Source organism: Erythrolamprus reginae, chromosome 2, assembly GCF_031021105.1.
Source record: "Erythrolamprus reginae isolate rEryReg1 chromosome 2, rEryReg1.hap1, whole genome shotgun sequence".
In the NCBI taxonomy this organism is placed as follows: Eukaryota; Metazoa; Chordata; class Lepidosauria; order Squamata; family Dipsadidae; genus Erythrolamprus; species Erythrolamprus reginae.
This window is the reverse complement of record NC_091951.1, coordinates 313,774,699-313,794,479: the sequence shown is the minus strand read 5'-3', so window position 1 is coordinate 313,794,479 and position 19,781 is coordinate 313,774,699. Positions and strand designations below refer to the sequence as shown.

At 38.9% G+C, this 19,781-nt stretch overlaps 2 protein-coding genes across 3 annotated transcripts in view; one reads left to right on the top strand and one right to left on the bottom strand.

The window, feature by feature from the left end:
* UTP15 (UTP15 small subunit processome component) overlaps window positions 1-9,379 on the bottom strand; it is a 20,470-nt gene extending 11,091 nt beyond the window's left edge. Inside the window, exons 1-6 of the mRNA XM_070743145.1 lie at window positions 8,908-9,379; window positions 7,151-7,322; window positions 5,684-5,776; window positions 2,725-2,909; window positions 1,579-1,757; window positions 32-157 (exon numbers count right to left, since the gene is read on the bottom strand). Of these exons, the coding sequence (XP_070599246.1) occupies window positions 32-157; window positions 1,579-1,757; window positions 2,725-2,909; window positions 5,684-5,776; window positions 7,151-7,240 (673 nt within the window). The 5' untranslated portion in view covers window positions 7,241-7,322; window positions 8,908-9,379. The remainder of the gene's footprint in view (window positions 1-31; window positions 158-1,578; window positions 1,758-2,724; window positions 2,910-5,683; window positions 5,777-7,150; window positions 7,323-8,907) is intronic.
* Window positions 9,011-19,781, top strand: part of ANKRA2 (ankyrin repeat family A member 2) — a 20,775-nt gene continuing 10,004 nt past the window's right edge. The window contains exons 1-3 of one of the 2 annotated variants that reach the window (XM_070743146.1): window positions 9,011-9,608; window positions 14,916-15,299; window positions 18,005-18,163. In XM_070743146.1, coding sequence (XP_070599247.1) covers window positions 15,011-15,299; window positions 18,005-18,163 — 448 coding nt within the window. In that variant the 5' untranslated portion in view covers window positions 9,011-9,608; window positions 14,916-15,010. The remainder of the gene's footprint in view (window positions 9,609-14,915; window positions 15,300-18,004; window positions 18,164-19,781) is intronic. The other variant, XM_070743147.1, reaches the window with a different exon arrangement.

Here is a 19,781-nt window from a genome sequence, read left to right as displayed (position 1 = left end):
AGAGAGATGAAAAAAAACCTTATTGAAATACCTGCTGTCACAAGAAGACCTTCAGAAGGAAACAGATTCACACTCTCAACAGGCTGCCCATGTTCTATCCTCAAAATGCTTTTGTCTGTCCGCGTATCATATACTTTCACTGTATGGTCGTAGGAACCTGGAATGCATCCCAAAAGGAAGGATTTAGTGCAGGAAGGAACAGCACATATGCTCTTTTTCAGTCCTAAAACACAACCTAACTTTGTTAGTGCTTTAACACAAAGGAGTTGGCTTTTTATGTGGCAGCTTGTCCTACTTGTCTGGTTGTTGTAATTTAGGTGTCTATTTCTAACTGTCCAATTTGGAAACCGGACAAACTGATTACAAGTAGTCCTGGACTTTCGACAGTTCAGCCCAAAATTTATGTTGCTAAACAAGGCAGTTAATTGAGTTATGGTTAATTTTGACATTTTGCCAGTTTTTAAGTGAATCACTGCAGTTGTTAAATGAATCATGCAGTCATTAAGGAAACCTGGCTTTCCTTATTGCCTTTCCTTGTCGGAAGCTGGCTGGGAAAATTACAAATGGTGATCACATGATCTCGGGACAGTGCAACCATCACAAATAATCCAAGTTGCCAGGCACCTAAATTTTGATCATGTGACCGTGGAGATGTTGCAACAGTAGTGTGAAAACCATTCATTAGGTTTTTTCCCCCCAGTGCTATTGTAACCAGCCACTAAATGAATTACCCCATTTTTCGGAGTATAAGAGGCACCTTAGTTTTGGGGAGGAAAAAGGGAAAAGAATCTGCTTACCAGGTATTCATCTGGCTAGTGTCCTTAGTCTGTTGAGCTTCAGCACATTATTTTATCCCTAGGTTAGGGCTGAGAAAGCCATTTTCAGAGAGATAGGAATGAAAGCAGTCTGCTAAGACTTAGGGCAGGAAAAACTGCTTTGGAGGGAGTAGGAATAAAACTAAATGCTGCAAGCCAGGAAGATCGTTAGCATTGTTAGGGCTGAAAAAGCCTTTTTCAGAGAGAGTAGGAATGAAAACAAGCCTGCAAAGACTTAGGGCTGGGAAAAATCTTCTTTGGAGGGAATAGGAAGCTTGTCAACACCTAGTTAGGGCGAGGGGGGGAAAGCAAAAAAACCCCCTACATTCTAAGTATAAGACGCACCCAAATTTTCAGCCTCTTTTAGGGAGGAAAAAGGAGTGTCTTATACTCTGAAAAATACATGTCAAGAATTTCCTTTTATCGTCTGTTTTACAATGTCTAATGTCTTACAAACATCTATAAAACAAACTCAACAATAACCAAGTTTTCGTCATAAAGTGTCATATAATCTGAGGTCAAATGTGCCATCTAAGGATTCGTCTTATTCTAAAATGTCTGCAGAATTTTTGAATCTACTATTATAATTAAGTCATTCTTAAAAAAAAAAGAGCAGAAAACCAAGTTGAATCAGGAAAATCAATATATTTGAACATAAATAACTAAGAAATGTTTAATTAGGAAAATATTGTAATGGTAGAGAAATGAAAACATCATTCAGGAAGTCGTTTTGTCACCAGTGAATGTAAGGTTAATCACAAACCTGTTACAAAAAGATCTGCGTTCAGTTTACTAGCACAGCCACATCTTATATAATCTGTGTGCTCTTTGTAGCATGCTATTTCAGATGAGGTTGAAACATCCCAGACCCGTGTTGTGTAATCATCTGCTCCAGACATTATTCGGTACTTGTCAGACAGAAAGCCTACAACATGTACTGCTCTATAAATCACAACAAAAAACAATAAATATAAAGCCATCTCAATTTTTGCTATAGTCAATACATGCCCTTCAAAGCATAAAACACTCAGTATTCATAGTACTGATTAGCACGGTTTCTGAATTACTTGAAGATCAACTGAGATATTTAAAGTCTGAGTCTGAATTCATCTATCATTTTAAAAAATAAATGCAAGACTTGAGAACAATATATTAAAGATCTAAGAAAATAATAGAGGAAAGCTGTACACCTAATTCACAAAGTGAATATAAATAAAATGGCTCGGTTCATCCATCAAGGTAACAATAATGATCCAGTTATTCTGGATTAAGCATAATATACTAAACAGAATATTATATGCAGCTTAAAGGCCAATCATAATTACTTCAGATTTGAGCACCTTATAAGATCTGCAAATAAACTAAACCAATGAAACTTTAATTAGCAAATTAAATATATTCAACAATTCATATTTTAAAATTCTGTACTATTCTAAAAAGAGACTAAATCTAGCCACATTTTAAAACATATAGCTATGAAAATACTGCTTGGGTCAATAGTTGAACATTTTCAGGTTGTTAATATTTTCAGTAACATTAATTAAAACCCAAATTATTAATAAAGTTATCTGTCACAATTAAACAAAGTCAGATCTGATGCAAACTTAAACAATTATGTGCAAATTATAGGCCAAAAAACTACATTTTCCATCACAATTATACACAAAGCATTTTTAAATCAATGCACTGTGACTAATGACATTAATAGAGACACAACAATTGATAAAACAATGATAACCTATTGCTTGTAAATATATTTGCAACATAATTAACGCATTTGTTAATTAGCTGAGAAAATAGATGATTCAAACTTGTTTTCTCACATCTGAAATTGCAATTACTCCAAAATACAATTGTAGATTGAAACTATTAGGCAATGAATCAGGTACAGTCATGTTCCCATACTTACTTGGAGTGGCCTTCAAATTGCCTTAATGGTGCTCTCCCACCAATGTCAAAGATCCGAATCCTGCCTTCTTCACTGCCAGCAACAAGCAGCTGCCCATCCTCTCGATAGGTAGCACAATAAGCTACATCTTTGAAGCGAGAAAATGTTTTGATTGGCTCTTGTGAATATCGCCCATATATGTGAATCTAAAACATAAAATGCACAAATTTGCATTCAGAATGACACTGAAGCTTTCTTGCTTATGATCTCAGTTGTTGCAAGAATCATCCTCCATATGTTCTACACCGGTCAATAACCATGACCTTCTGACCTTCGTTACAGAGATATCCGTATGTCCTCTGTGGCAAATGTGTAATGGCCAAAAATAACTGCGGTTTGTAGCAATGTTTTCTTTAATAAATTTGTTTAACAACTTGCTATGATCCTCTATATTTTCTTCATTTTTGGTGCACTATGTACACTTACAGAAAGATATGAAATTCTGGCCTTTGGACTAATGAAGTTTCCCTCAAATAGCCACCATGACAATTTGAGTTTGAGACCAATGATCCACAGAAAACCTCTTTTCTCAAGAACCATACTTTAGGACCAGACTATCTCTGAGACCGCCTTCTGCCGCATGAATCCCAGCGACCGGTGAGGTCCCACAGAGTTGGTCTCCCGTTGACCAAACAATGTTGGCTGGCAGGACCTAGGGGAAGAGCCTTCTCTGTGGGGTCTCCGGCCCTCTGGAATCAACTCCCCCTGGAGATTCGCACTTCCCACACCCTCCTTGCCTTCCTAAAGAGTCTAAAAACGTATCTTTGCCATTAGGCCTGGGACATTAGACCTTCCCCTGTCCAACGAAATGTTGTTAGCATGATTACTGTATGAATGTGAATGAATGTTTTTAAATTGGAAATCTAAGAATTGTTTTTAGTATATTAATTGGACAAACTATTGTTATGTATTTTGGTATATGTTGTGAGCCGCCACAAGTCCACGTAGAGGGGCGGCATACAAGTCCAATTAAATAAATAAATAAGCAAACAAACCAGTTCTCTTTCAGATATACATAAGAGGCTCACTTTTATTGATAAACCATTGTTTGGTATCACAGATACCAAACATTCAGGATCCCTATGCTCACAAGAGATGAGCATAGGGATCCTGAATGTTACATGTGCCTTCTCCTAAATAGCCAATGAAGTATTATTTTCCTTCTTGATCAAACTAGTTTGTTATGACTTATGAATCCAATGAATACTATTTCAGTTTTCCACAACTGGCTACAAAACCTTTCCCTGGAACAAAATTTAATTAAGATTAATCAATATTATGAGATTTGGAGCAATTGGTACAAATGGGTAGGGAATAGAAACAAGGGACTGTGATAAAATTTGTAATGGCATACAAAAATGGAGAAATACCGTATGTAATTATGAGATAGATTTTTAACCCCAATTTCATTGTGGGTTTGCCACAATGTATAGAAATACGAGCAGGGGATAACTGGTTAGTCCCTTGAGCGGGAAGGAAACTATCATTCCCTAATTCTATCTGTGGATCTCTGAGCTCCTCAAAAGAACTGAGAATGATTTTATCTCCTTTGAAAATTGAGTGAATATTTGCTGTCTCCACTGCAGCTGTAGAAAATAGTCCCAGAGAAAGAAAGAGATGCAGTAGGGGCATGGGATGGCAATCATGCTTCTAGTAAAGCAGCTGCTTAAAACATTAAGTTCTGAAAATAGTGGTTCCAACTTTCTGATAACTACTGTGAAGCAGCCAAGAAGAACCATGGGTGGGAGGATGGGGGGCACTTCCTAAGTGTTCAGAGGACCCATCAATCAATGGAAAGTTCAATGAAAAATAAAGGCGGTGATGATGATGATGATGATCATAATTGTTGTTGTTGTTGTTGTTATTATTATTATTATTATTATTATTATTATTATTATTATTATTAATTAGATTTGTATGCTGCACCTTTCCGGAGACTCAGAGAGGCTCACAACGATCATCTATACCGCCAGGCACGGGGGAGTTGAGACACCTTTCCCCCAGGCTCTTTACATTTTATGCTTGGTATGTATGTGTTGTTTGGTTTTTAAATATGATAGGGTTTTATATGCTTCTTTTTTAATATTAGATTTGTTTCGCTATAATATTGTTTTTATTATTGTTGTGAGCCGCCCTGAGTCTTAGGAGAGGGGCGGAATATAAATCTAATACATTATTATTATTATAACAATATACAAATCCAATATTTAAAAAGAAACAAAACATTTAAAAAGCCCATCATTAAGAACCATTCAATACAATCATACCTTTCATAAAACTATCTGTGCTCAGGGTATCTCAGTTACTCCATGCCTGGTGACAAAGGTGGGTCTTAAGTAACTTGCAAATAGGCAAGGAGGGTGGGGGCTGTTCTAATCTCTGGGGGGAGTTGATTCCAGAGGGCCGGGGCCGCCACAGAGAAGGCTCTTCCCCTGGGGCCCACCAGACAACATTGCTTAGTCAACGGGACCCAGAGAAGGCCAACTCTGTGGGACCTTATCGGTCGCTTGGATTCGTGCGGCAGAAGGCGGTTCCGAAGGTATCCGGATAAAAAGAGCAGAAATCAAGATGAGCTGGGAGCTGGTGTATAAACCTACACATCAGGAAGGGAAGAATTTAGCAAATAGGAAACAGTTCTCTGTGGCAACCTAGCGGCTATAAAAGAAAATAAAAGTGGAAGGAGCAATCTAAGTAAAAATATGCACCAGAAGAAGAATTAAAGGATTATAAAAGCCCTTTCCATGCAAGAGACCTATGCATGGTTTTATGTGCTTCAGCAAATGGACATATTTATTCTACTGCAGTAAAAATATGATGGTACAAGAAATGAATTTGCAGGAATTCACTATAAAGTAGAATGAGAGTGTGAAAAAAACAGAGATATTTTAAAGCAAAAACTTACGGTAACTTAAAATCTTACCCTTGATGAGGCTGTTACAGCATAATTATACGGAGGAGCTGGAGAAAAGTGTATATTATTCACTGCACCAAATTCCTTTATCTGAATGGGAGTCTGAACAAAGGAGGCACAAGGTTAATCATTATTATAATTTCTAAGACAATGTTATAAGAAAACTATTTACAAAAGACTGAAAGAGAAAAGTGACAATCTTTTTTAAGTTTAAAAGTGGAATGTTTTTATTCACAGCATTGCAACATCATAAACTGTTAACAGGGAGAGATATACAGTGAAACTTCATTTTAATAGCTCATTGGGGGGGGATGTCAATTACTCCCAAATTTAATAAAATAATAGTTTCTTCACAATTATTTACTTTATTTGTGTAGTACTTTCATTTTGATTTTTTTCTTCCTATCATTTGCCTTCAAGTGCCCGGTTCCTTTTTTTCCAGATCAACCGTGTAGTTGCTTGAGATAGGAATTGACAGCCAAGGCTGATCTTGTGTATTGAAAAATTGTGACTGGCCCAAAGTCACCCAGCTAGTTTTCATACCTAAAGCAGGACTAGAACTTACACTCTCCTGATTTCCAGCCCAGTACCTTAACCACTAGACCCATGATGGCAAACCTATGGCACTGTGCCACAAGTGGCAGGCAGAGCCATATCTGAAGGCACACAAGTCGTTACTCTGTCTGCTCTAGTGCCCACATGTGGGCACTGGCCAGCTGATTTTTGGCCTTCTGGAGGGCAGGGGGAGGCCATTTTCACCCTCCTCAGGCTTCAGGAAAGCCACCGGAGCCTGTGGAGGAAAAAAATGGGCCCAATGGGCCAACTGGAAGTTAGGCCCATTGGGCCATTTTTCACACTCCCCAGGCTTCAGAAACACTGGTAGGTCCATTGGGCCTGTTTTTCACCATCCACAGGCTCTGGAGGCATTCCTGAAGCCTGGGGAATGTGAAAAACAACCCAACTGACCTACCAGAAGTCCAGAGGATTCAGTGAAGTCTGTGTGCCTATACATGGAGGCCAGTTGTGCGCACATGCTTGGGGGTGAGGGCATTGCATTATGGGTGTGTGTGTGAGCACTATTGCATGTGTGCATGCCCTTTTGGCACCCAAGTAAAAAAAAGGTTTGCCTTCAATCCAAACTAGCTCTCAACATATTTTGCATGATTGCTGTAGTTTTGTAAAATGTAGGTTAAATTACTATAACTTCAACCATCTTGCCCAGACTACTCTGGAATGCATCCAACTTGTCTGGCCTTTATGGGGGATGTTTGGATGGAATCTGTTCCATTGACTCTAAAGTTAGCTAAACTGAGGATTCATCAAATCAAGCTTCACTCACAAATGGGAGAGGGCAAAAGTGATATACAAAATTTGCCATTTTTCTTTTTTCACTTAAAAAAAAATAAAATCAGGTAATATTTACAAAGAATTGACTATATCAGTTTCAATTTCTATAATTAAGTACAAAATGTGTACCTTATAATTCTTCCAATACAAAGTATCCTTTGTAATTTTTTCTCCAAGCTTTGGAAATGTCTGAACTATTACGGGCTTGTAATTTGCCATTGTTTCTTAAATGAAATTTCTCCAGGAGCAGAAAGCAATCTTCTACCCATAAACTTCATAAGGATAGTTTTCTAGATGCAACCTTTAAAAAAAAAAAGCAAACAGATTGTTTAAAATAGCAAAACAAGTAAGGATACAATTCTCTCACCTTCTTTTATCTAAAATTCAAATGCCCAAAATAAATCTTAGAATTCAAATTACTATTGAAGATTAGCCTGTTTCATTCATTTTTAAATAGGAGGTGGTAATCTACAGCAATCTACAGTATAAACTGCTCAAAAAAAATAAAGGGAACACTTAAACAACACAATATAATTCCAAGTAAATCAAACCTCTGTGAAATCAAACTGTCCACTTAGGAAGCAAAACTGATTGACAATCAATTTCACATGCTGTTGTGCACATTCAACTTTGCACAGAACAAAGTATTCAATGAGAATATTTCATTCATTCAGATCTAGGATGTGTTATTTGAGTGTTCCCTTTATTTTAATTTTTTTTAGCAGTATATTTGTTACACCATCTGAAACAAGTATTCTTTTTCTAAGGACAGATATATCAGAAATGAGAGAGGATTTCCTGCTTGAACAGGGAGTTAGACAACCAGATCTACAGAGTACATTCCAATTTTTGTTATCCTGCGGAGAGGGGCAGCATACAAATCCAATGAATAATAATAATAACAATAATAATAATAATAATAATAATAATAATAATAATTTTTCCGTTGAGGTTTTTTTAAAATCCGAACTAGAAAATCTGCCCAAATTCTTCTAAGTCAACTGAAGGTTTAGATTTTTCCTTGAAGTCAATAGTTACAAACTCCAAAGAGAGATATGAGCAAAAGTCTCAATAACTACTACACACCTAGTCAATTTGCAAATGGCAATTTATAGCTGATCCATTCAGACTTCATAAACAGTGTTTACAACCATACAGGGTTTTAAGCTCAATACTGGCCACCCACTTTTTCCATTTTAAAATTTATCAGGTGGGCACCAAATAAAATGAGGCACTTTTTTCTTATTACATTATTGCCAATGGAGAACGTTATTCAGAAGCAACATAAGAAAGAAAAAAAGAAAGAAAAAAAGAAGGAAGGAGAGAAAGAAAGAAAGAAAGAAAGAAAGAAAGAAAGAAAGAAAGGCAAATAAATAAATGAATGCCAAGGAACTTTATTCAGAAACAACATGGGAAGGAAGGAAGGAAGGAAGGAGGGAGAAAAATAAATAAATGCCAAGGAACTTTATTCAGAAACAACATGGGAGGGAGGGAGGGAGGAAGGAAGACAAATAAATAAATGCCAAGGAACTTTATTCAGAAGCAACACTGCCGCAAATACTTATGGCATAGCAAACGTGGAAGAGCGCTGCTTTCAGAATTCACTTGAAGGCTTTCCAGGACAACCTGCACAACAATGAAGGCAAGCAAAGAAGCGTTTAATCTAATCTGATGGCCTTGTGCGGCATTTTCTGCAAAGGAGACGGCAAGGTGGGGAAAGCAGCTGCTGTTGCCGGTCTGCCTTCCTTGCCACTGAAACACTACAGTCTCCCCATTAAAGAGAGGAGAGGAGTAATTGAGGCTCAAAATACCCAGAGGCTGAAGGCCTTTCGTATCTCCGGGAGTCCCGTTCCCCATCCGTCCCCCTGCAATCAGCCCACAGTTACCTGGACCTTCGGTTCTTCACGCTCACGCTGCCTCCGAGGGAGCCGCCATCGCAGCCCAGCTTAAGCGGCTCAGAACTACGTCATCACACCGCGCCGCCTCTCTGCGCCGGGCCGGCAGCAAGTGAGCGCTTTTCTCATTGGCGGGAGAGGCAGAAGGGTGCAGCAGACCAAGCTTGACAACTGTTGAGACTTGTGGACTTCAATTCCCATAGTTCCTCCTTTGGGAGTTGAAACCTCCAACTCTTAAAGTTGCCACGGTCGGAACGGACTTAAAGAGAGTCTCTTCCTCGTCTCGGTTTGAGCCTTTCCTGAGCTGCCAACCTCCAGGACGCCACGAGAGGGCAGCAAAGGTACCCGCCGCCGCGTATTGCCCTCTCGTGGCCTTCTGGTGGCTTGCAAGCCCGGATGACGGGTCACCGTAGCAGCCCCCCTGTTTCTGTGTCTCCTGTTGTGCTTCGACGGAAATGATGTCATGGGACGGAATCACAACAGCCGTTGCTTGGTGTTGCAGCGGGGAGAACGGAAGCGAGACAATGGAGTCGAAAGATGTCGAGACGGGAGAAAAGGAATTCGGCCACCTGTGGAAGTGAAGCCGGAGACGGTTGACGTACTCCCTGCGCCGTACGTAGAGGGATCTCTAGTGGCGAAGGTTAGGTCGGAGAGACCCGGGTCGGCTTAAGGAAACCTGCGGGTCTGCGAAGGTGAGATTGGTCCTTCTGCAGGATGCTGGTTGTGCAGGGGAGGTCTCCTTGTGGAGCCGTCACTTTAGAGCAGGCGTTTCCAAACTAGGCAACTTTAAGACTTGTGGACTTCGACTCCCAGAATTCTCCAGCCAGCTATGCTGGCTGGAGAATTCTGGGAGTTGAAGTCCACAAGTCTTAAAGTTGTCAAGTTTGGAGACCTCTGCTTTAGAGTCCATGGACTGGAATCATCTTGGTTTAAATTGGTTGTCATCGTGGCATTCATGTGGCAACAGACAATAACATTAGCATAGAATAGGAATAGAATAGAAACATAGAAGATTGACAGCAGAAAAAGACCTCCTGGTCCATCTAGTCTGCCCTTATACTATTTCCTGTATTTTATCTTAGGATGGATATACGTTTATCCCAGGCATGTTTAAATTCAGTTACTGGGGATTTACCAACCAGGTCTGCTGGAAGTTTGTTCCAAGCATCTACTCTTTCAGTAAAATAATAATTTCTCCCGTTGCTTCTGATCTTTTCCCCAACCAACCTCAGATTGGGGGCCCTTGTTCTTGTGCTCACTTTCCTGGCATCGGACCATGGCATTGGACCAGAATACGTCCGGGACCGCCTTCTGCTGCACGAATCCCAGTAACCGATTAGGTCCCACAGAGTTGGCCTTGTCTGGGTCCCGTTGACTAAACAATGTTGTCTGGCGGGGCCCATGGGAAGAGCCTTCTCTGTGGCGGCATATGGTGTGTGCTCTCAGTGTACATAAACAGGGTGTCCAGCAAATCTGGAAAACAGAGAAATCAAGGAAATTGGTCGTTCGGGAAATATCAGAGAATTATCAGGAAATTCGTGAAAAAAATGAAATAAATCAGGGGGGAAAAACAAACTATTAAAAAAAAATCATTTTTTAAAAACGGATCGTGCTGCCTGGCAGAATCAAGCAAAAATGAGCATAACTTGCTTCCTCAGCTACCGATATTTTTCCACAGCTTAGCCGTTTGGTATGACATCATCTACGACCGCGCTTTAATTAGATCACAAGTTACAGGGAAATGTCAGAGAATTATCAGGGAATTTCAAAATGCTTTCCCTCTGGACCCCCTGATAAAGCAGAATATACATTTGTCAAGAATCATGAGGTACAACACTTAATGATTGTCAAAGGGGTCAAAGAAGCCATGAGGAAACAATATTAATATAAATCGTAAGGATACAAGCAACAACTTACAGTCATACAGTCATTAATGGGAGGAAATGTGTGAGATAGGGATGATGAGAAAAAACTAGTAGTAATAGTAGTGGAAACTTAGTAAATACAGTAGTTTGACAGTGTTGAGGAAATTATTTGTTTAGCAGAATGATGGCGTTCGGGGAAAAATGTTCTTGTGTCTAGTTGACTTGGTGTGCATTGCTCTATAGCGACGTTTTGAGGGTAGGAGTTGAAACAGTTTATGTCCAGGAGGCAAAATGATTGGTAAGGTACTGGCCAAGTGTGATTGGGCACACAAGGAATTTATCTTGATACATATGCTCTCAGTGTACATAAAATAAAAATTTGTCAAGAATAGCAATAGCAATAGCAATAGCGTTTAGACTTATGTACTGCTTCATAGTGCTTTTACAGCTCCTCTCTAAGTGGTTTACAGAATCAGCATATTGCCCCCAACAATCTGGGTCCTCATTTTACCCACCTGGGAAGGATGGAAGGATGAGTCAACCTTGAGCCGGTGGTGAGATTTGAACTGCTGAACTACAGCTAGCAGTTAGCTGAAGTAGCCTGAAATGCTGCACTCTAACCACTGTGCCACCCTGGGTTCTTAATCATAAGGTATAACACTGAACGATTGTCTGGGTACAAATAAGCAATAAAATCACATTAGGAAGTGTCCATTGGAAAGAAATACAGGCAGTCTTTAACTTAAGACCACAACTGAGGTGCAAATTTATGTTGTTCAGTGAGAAATTAGTAGTACAGTTGTTAAGTGAATCTGGTTTCCTCCTTGACTTTGCTTGTTGGAAGGTCGCAAAAGGGGATCACATGATAGAATTGAATTGAATTGAATTTTATTGGCCAAGTGTGATTGGACACACAAGGAATTTGTCTTGGTGCATGTTGTGGTTGGCTCTGGCGCAGCTCCTGCCCCAGGGAGTGGGGAGGTGGATGCAGGGGAAACTTCAACATGTCACAGACCTGTGTTATTGCCGACAGAATCAATTCAGAGTTTAGTTTCCTCGGACGAAGAAGAAGGTGGGAGTGACTCGGCAGAGGGAGGCTTGGCACACAGCCCAGGCAGTCAATCTCCCTTATCTTCCATTGATTCAGATCAAGCGCAGAATTATGTGTAGAAGAGACGAAGTAAGAACATATTACAGCAAATAAGTGAGGCCACCTGTGCTTGGGTGGGGCTCCAGTAATTAGGGCTGCTGCTATAAATAGCATGTGGGTTTGGCTGTTGTGGAAGAATATCTGATCACAGTTCGTCAGGAATCCTGTGTCTTCTGGACTTGGTTGCTTTTTCACGCCTTTGAAAACAAAGCAGAGCAACATGTGTGTGTGTGTGTGTGTGTGTGTCTGTCTGTCTGTCTGTCTCACTTCATTGGAAGAAGAAGGGGTGTGAAGTTTCTTCACAGCTGCTAGCTAAGTACTTAATGACTGCTTAAGGGAAATTGTACAGACTACCAGGTTGTTTTGGGAGGAGTGCTCTTTGCAATACAAAAAGAGTGCTTTGTTTATTTTGAATTTTTTGATAAAGAACATTGTTTTGAATTTTCAAACATGTGTGTGTCTGAAATTTGTACCCTTGAATTTTCGGGAGGCTCCTATCAGAGAGCCCGGCGGAACAGTGCATATGCTCTCAGTGTACATAAAATACAAGTTTGTCAAGAATCATAAGGTACAACACTTAATGATAGTCTGGGTACATATAAGCAATCAAATCATATTGGGCACTAGTCAATAAAAATTGTAAGGATACAAGCAACAAAGTTACAGTCACCAGTGGGAGGAGATGGATGATGGGGATGATGAGAAAATCAATAGTATATTAATGATTCCAGGACAATGCAACCGTCATAAAGGTGGGTCAGTTGTCAAACGTCTGAATGTAAATCATCTGACCATGGAACTGCCGCAATTGTCATAAGTGTGAAAAATGGTCATAAGTCAGGTTTTTGCAGTGCTGTTGTAACTTTAAATGGACACTAAATGAATTGTTGTAAGCCAAGGACTACCTTTACTGGGTTTGTGTTGCAATTTAGGGAGAGCCTTCCTGAATAAAAGAAAATACTATGAGATAAGATAATGACCCAGATTGTTGGGGAAATAAGCTGACTCTGTAAACCACTTAGGGAAGACCGTAAAACACTATGAAGTGGTATATAAGTATTGTTGATATTATGAAATGTGATGTTCCATGTATGTTCTATTAGCTGTCTTTGTTTACATGTTTTCCCCCAAAAGTACTGAATGGAATGGAATGGTTTCCAAAGTGGAATTTAAATGTAATTTTTATCCAAAATATATGTCATGTTCAGGATGCATTAACCCAGGTATAGGCAAAGTTGGTTCTTCTATAACATGTGGACTTCAACTCCCAGAATTCCTAAGCCAGTCATGCTAGCTCAGGAATTATGGGAGTTGAAGTCCACATGTCATAGAAGAACCAACTTTGCCTATTCCTGCATTATGCCATTATCCCTGCCCATAGTGAACTCGGTAATGCTATAGCAGCAAAACTGGCAAAGAGAAGTCCACAAAGTACTCTGCCATGGATATTTAATATGTAGCTCGATGTGAAATCATCAATTGCTGTTTATGAAAAGAGGTCCTTCTCCATTTTTAAAACTTATATCAGGAGATGATTCCCTTATAACAGTAAAAATCTGATTTGAGTAGAATTCAGTATATAAATTTTAGAGGCTATCTTGCGGTTTTCTTGGTGGAGAATATTCTGCACTACAGTGGAACCCCGACATAAGAGCTGCTCTACTTAAGAGCAACTCGAGATAAGAGCTGGGAGGGGAGAGATATTTTTGTTCTACTTACAAGCCCAAATTCGAGATACAAGCGCCAAGGAGCTGTCTCCTGAAGCCAAACGCTAACTTCCGCGTTCGGCTTCAGGAGACAGCTGCGAAGCGGCGCGCGTGTTTTAAAAGGTTGCAGCCGGCCTGGGGGGCTCGGGGGGGTGCTTGCAGCTTTCTTTCTTGCTCTTTTTCTTTCTCTCTTTTACCTTCCCTTCCTCTATTTCTTCTTTTCTTTCTCCTTCCCACCTTCTTCCCTCCCTCCCTTCACTCATTCCTCTCTTACTCTCCCCTTTCATAAGTTTCCTTGCTTCCTTCCTCTGTTCCTGTCCCTTCCCCCTTTCTTTCTTTCTTTCTTTCTTTCTTTCTTTCTTTCTTTCTTGCTCTTTTTCTTTCTCTCTTTTACCTTCCCTTCCTCTATTTCTTCTTTTCTTTCTCCTTCCCACCTTCTTCCCTCCCTCCCTCCCTTCACTCATTCCTCTCTTACTCTCCCCTTTCATAAGTTTCCTTGCTTCCTTCCTCTGTTCCTGTCCCTTCCCCCTTTCTTTCTTTCTTTCTTTCTTTCTTTCTTTCTTTCTTTCTTTCTTTCTTTCTTGCTCTTTTTCTTTCTCTCTTTTACCTTCCCTTCCTCTATTTCTTCTTTTCTTTCTCCTTCCCACCTTCTTCCCTCCCTCCCTCCCTTCACTCATTCCTCTCTTACTCTCCCCTTTCATAAGTTTCCTTGCTTCCTTCCTCTGTTCCTGTCCCTTCCCTCTTTCCTTCCTTCCTTCCCACCCTCCGTCCATTCATTCACCCATTCCTCTCTTGATCGCTTAAAGCCGGTCCCTGGTGCAAAAAGGGTTGGGGACCTCTGTCCTACAGGATTGGGTGGCAGAGAAGTTGAACATATGTAAATTTAAAAGTTTAAGAAAGTTTACAAGTTAAGTGAAAGAAACTTCATTATTCATTTATATGTACATGTACATTTCTTCATTAAAAACATGTCTTTCTGCATAATTTAGACTAACTTTGTGAGTTCTTTGAGGGCTGGAACCAATTAAAATTATTTACATTAATTCCTATGGGGAAAAGTCGTTCGAGATAAGAGCTGCTCGACTTAAGAGCCCAGGTCCGGAACGAATTAAACTCGTATCTCGAGGTACCACTGTACTTCAGAATTAATTAGTTGTTAAGATAAAGAATATTCTGCACTATTCAGAATTAATTAGTTTATAGTGGTGATTGCTGTTTTTTTCAGAGTAAACTGAATCAGTGTTACAATGTTCTAATTTACTGATATTTTGTTTCCAGCTATAGATTAGAAATCTCAAACACTAATAACTGAAAAAGAGAATACAGTACATCAAATACCTTGAGAAACAGATTACATCATTGAAATTCAGATCATGGAGTCTTCAACCAATCTAGATGCTGATACCCAGCTAATTGTGGAAGACTGTACTGGCACTTTTAGCTTGTCTCACATGCCAGATATTAAAGTTGAACATCACCTTGACTCCAGTGTGGAGGAAGGACCACCTCAGAGTGTTGCTATGGGAATGAAATTCATCTTGCCCAATAGATTTGATATGAATGTGTGTTCTCGATTTGTCAAGTCCTTGAATGAAGAAGATAGCAAAAATATTCAAGATCAAGTGAACTCTGACCTTGAAGTGGCTTCAGTATTATTTAAAGGTCAGTTTTTTTTTAAAAAAAATCAATAATGCTATCAAAGGAAATGAATATATGAATGCAGTTGAACATTGTATATATATATTTTTATAAATAATGAGTTAAATTTGGTTTGAAGTTTCATTTTATCTGACCCAAAAATTTTTTTCTGTTTTCATTTATGTTCTGTTATTTATTTATTTAGCATTATTTTGATAAATGACTCAAGACAGCAAGTACAGTATATCTAATATTATTTCCTTCTATTTTTCACTTTTGTAGAAAAAAATATCATTTTCTGCTATTCTTATATGTAATCTGAATCTTTCACGTTTATGGATCTACTTAGTATTTGGTTACATAAATAATAATTAGGAATAAAATAAAAGATCCTTCTGTTTTCTGTTATGATTGGGTCAGTCCAATTCAAGCTACTAAAGAGAGTAATATTTATTTCATATGACTGTCCATCTCACTCTGGGAGGGGAAACAATATTTAAATAACAGTTAAAATGATGCAAACATTAAAATATATGACAGCTGAGAATAAAGCATCTATTATAATGACTATATTAACTACTGGTATAAAACAGGTCCTTGCATACGCTTGTGGGCCCAGTCATATTGATGATACAGTAGTCCCTCGCTATACCGCGCTTCACCTACTGCGGCTTCACTTCATCGCGGGTTTCTGAGGAAGTCGATTGGCAGATTTAAACAGCCCGCCGAACTCGATCGGCAGGTTTTTCAAAAAAATAAATCTAAAATTGTAAATACTGTATTTAAATACTGTATCTAAAATAAATACTGTGTGGGAAGGGTTTATAAACACTTAAAACAATGAAAACTTACCAAACAATTACAATATAAATACTTAAATAAGTACTATCAGTCGATAAATTCCCCATCGCGGATTTCACCTATCGCGGCCAGGTCTGGAACGTAACACCAGCGATAGGTGAGGGACTACTGTACCTCATCCCAAACTGCTGACTCATCCACCAGTTTCATGCAGATTATAAACAAGAGGGTGGAAAGAACAAAGCCCTGAAGCATTGCACAAGTAGGAACTAAAGATTGAACTTCTCCCCCTTATTAACACCAGCTGAAACCAACCTCCCAAGGAAGGAAGAGAACCAACACAGCCCAATGCCATCCACCCCCAATTCCCAGAGTAGGTCCAGAAGAACACTATGACTGGTACTATTGAAGAATGCTGAGAGGTTAAAAAGTGCTAGGATGGCTCCATCCTACTGCCACTACAGGCCATCCATGAGTGTGATCAATGCCATCTTCATCCCATTATGACCAGAAACCTGCTTAAATATTCCTTTCGATCAGATACGGTAATTAGAATATTATGAATATTGTGTAGGGATACAAGAAAGGACACAAATCTTGATAAATTGATATTAGGAGGAGAAAATTTTTTTTATAACCAAAATATATAACTTCTTAATACATTATGAAATGGAAGTAGAATTGGTGAAAGGGAATATGACTAGTTGGGCAAGAAACATCGGGCACAATATATACATTGACCAATGGGAGACAGTATGGGGAAAAAAATTCAAAAAAACTAAATCAATAGCATACAAAGAAAACATCATAAAATGTTCTACATGTGGCATATATCACCATCAAGACTGGCCCAAATTTACCCTAAATTAAAACCAAATTGTTGGAGATGCTCCAACACCAATGGAACCTTTTTTCCACATGTGGTGGACTTGTCCCAAAATTAAAAAAATATAGAATAAAATCAGAAAGTGGATACACGAAATCACTAAAGTTAAACAGCAACTCAAACCAGAGATCTTCCTACTAGGTATTATAGATATGAAAATCAGAAAAGATTATTATTTAATACAACACTTAATTATGGCAGTCAGGATTACTATAGCACAAAATTGGAAGAAAGAAGATATACCAACGGAAAGAGACATGATTAAAAAAATACTCGATTGTGCAGAATATGATACACTAACACAAAAACTTAAAAACAATAATCAAACACGAGATAAAGACACATGGAAAGATTTTTATAACTGGGTTGAAAATCGAAAAAAGAATAGCTGTACATAATATCAAAATAAAAAGTAAAAGAAAACATAAACAATATCTTTAAATATAGGTTAACAATACTTTATTTGTTGATAGATTCTTGTTACTTTTATTACTATTATTATTATCAATATTAAGTGTATAACTACGCTGATACTAATGACTGTGAACTTACAAAATATAAACTCTAGAAGATACAGTTGGGGAGGGGGAAGGGAAGGGGATATTTGTTGTACTGTCATATAACAGACATCTCACAAGTGTAACCTCAAGTAGAATATACAATGTTCTGTTTTACTGTTTTTAATATGTATATATATATATATATATATTAAAAAAATAGAATATTGTGAAAAGCTAGCATCCAAAAATATTTTAATGGGTTATGTTTCATCAGGCATATTATGAAGGTTGCTTACATAATATTCTCAATTGCCTTCAGCTGTCTGAGTCTATGATTTATTTAGCAATTTACATGTCATCCTCCTAACTATGCAAATGTTGAACTGAGGATAAGCTCTGTCCTTTGGTGCTGTTTTTAGGAAAACAACTGGTGTTATATCTGAATAAAGCATGAAACAACCATATTGCTTTGTACAATAAAATACTGTTCTCCCATATGACATTCATACATTATGAAAATATATATATATTTTTTTACCTAGCTGAGTGCAATATCCACACTTCTCCTTCTCCTGGGATTCAAGTGAGACACGTCTATACGCCATCAACTACTAAACATTTTTCACCTATCAAGCAGTCAACTACCTTAACTAACAAGCACAGAGGAAATGAAGTTTCTACAACACCTTTGCTCGTAAACTGTACGTGTTTCTCTGTAGAAAGCATAAGTTTGGGAACAGTTCCCGAAATACATATTCATACAGAAGTCCTCCGGAGCAACCCAATTTGCTTTACAAATTGAAGAAAATATATACACCATAAGACACACCTTTTTATCCCCAAAAAGGGGATGAAAACTTGGGTGCATCCTATACAGCGATACCTCGTCTTACAAACGCTTCGTCATACAAACTTTTCGAGATACAAACCCGGAGTTTAAGATTTTTTTTGCCTCTTCTTACAAACTATTTTCACCTTACAAACCCACCGCTGCTGCTGGGATGCCCCGCCTCCGGACTTCTGTTGCCAGCGAACCACCCATTTTTGCGCTGCTTGGATTCCCCTGCAGCATCATAAAAACATGGAAGTCCGGAGGTGGGGTTTCCCAGCGAGGGGAGCCTCAGTGAAATCGCAGCATCGCAAAAACACAGAGGTCCAGAGGTGGGGTTTCGAGGACTTCGGTGCTTTTGTGATGCTGCAATTTCACTGATGCTCCCTTCATTGGGAAACCCCACCCCTGGACTTCCATTGCCAGCGAAGTGCTCGTTTTTGCAATGCTGGGATTCCCCTGCAGCATCACAAAAACACAGAAGTCCGGAAGTGGGGTTTCCCATGGAGGGGAGCCTCAGGGGAATCCCAGCAGCACAAAAACGGGAACTTCGGCTGGCAAAAGGGGTGAATTTTGGGCTTGCACGCATTAATCGCTTTTCCATTGATTCCTATGGGAAACATTGTTTTGTCTTACAAACTTTTCACCTTAAGAACCTCATCCCAGAACCAATTAAGTTTGTAAGACAAGGTATCACTGTACATCAAATGTAGCCCCAGCCACCCTGACCCTTTGGCCTCTGCCTCCCAGCAATTTACCTCCTTGCTGCAAACAGCTCAGAGCCTGATTAGCACAAGCAACTGATTATCAGCCTCCCGACCAGCAGCTGATTGAGGCTGTAGGAAGACCCACTGTGCTAAATTGAAGTAAAGCTAAAACTTCAAGGAGGCAAATTGCTGAGAGGGGCAGAGCCAGAATTTTATTTTCTTGTGCTAATTGGTTGCTGAAACTGGATGAAAGGAGGTAAGTCAATAACAATGAATGTCAGTAGAATGTTCCAATTATTAGACTTATTTTTTAAGGACTGCTTTATTATTGTTCTAGACCAGTGTTTCCCAACCTTGGCAACTTGAAGACATTTGGACTTCAACTCCCAGAATTCCCCAGCCAGTGAATGCTGGCTGGGGAATTCTGGGACTTGAAGTCCAGATATCTCCAAGTTGCCAAGGTTGGGAAACACTGTTCTAGACAACTTAACCAAATGAAGAAGCTTCTTTAAAATACAGTAATCCCTTGCTACTTCACGGTTCATCTTTTGCGGACTCGCTACTTCACAGGTTTTCAAAGGGGGCTTAAATCCATTAAATGGAGAGGGGCTGCATACAAATCTAATAAATAATAATAATAATATTATTATTATTAATAATAAATCCATTGAAAATTTTAAATCCATTAAAAATTCATAAAGTTCTACAGAACTACTGTACTCTATTAAAGAAACTGATAGGATATCACATGTAGTTCCAGCTGAGAAACATTATGGAATGACT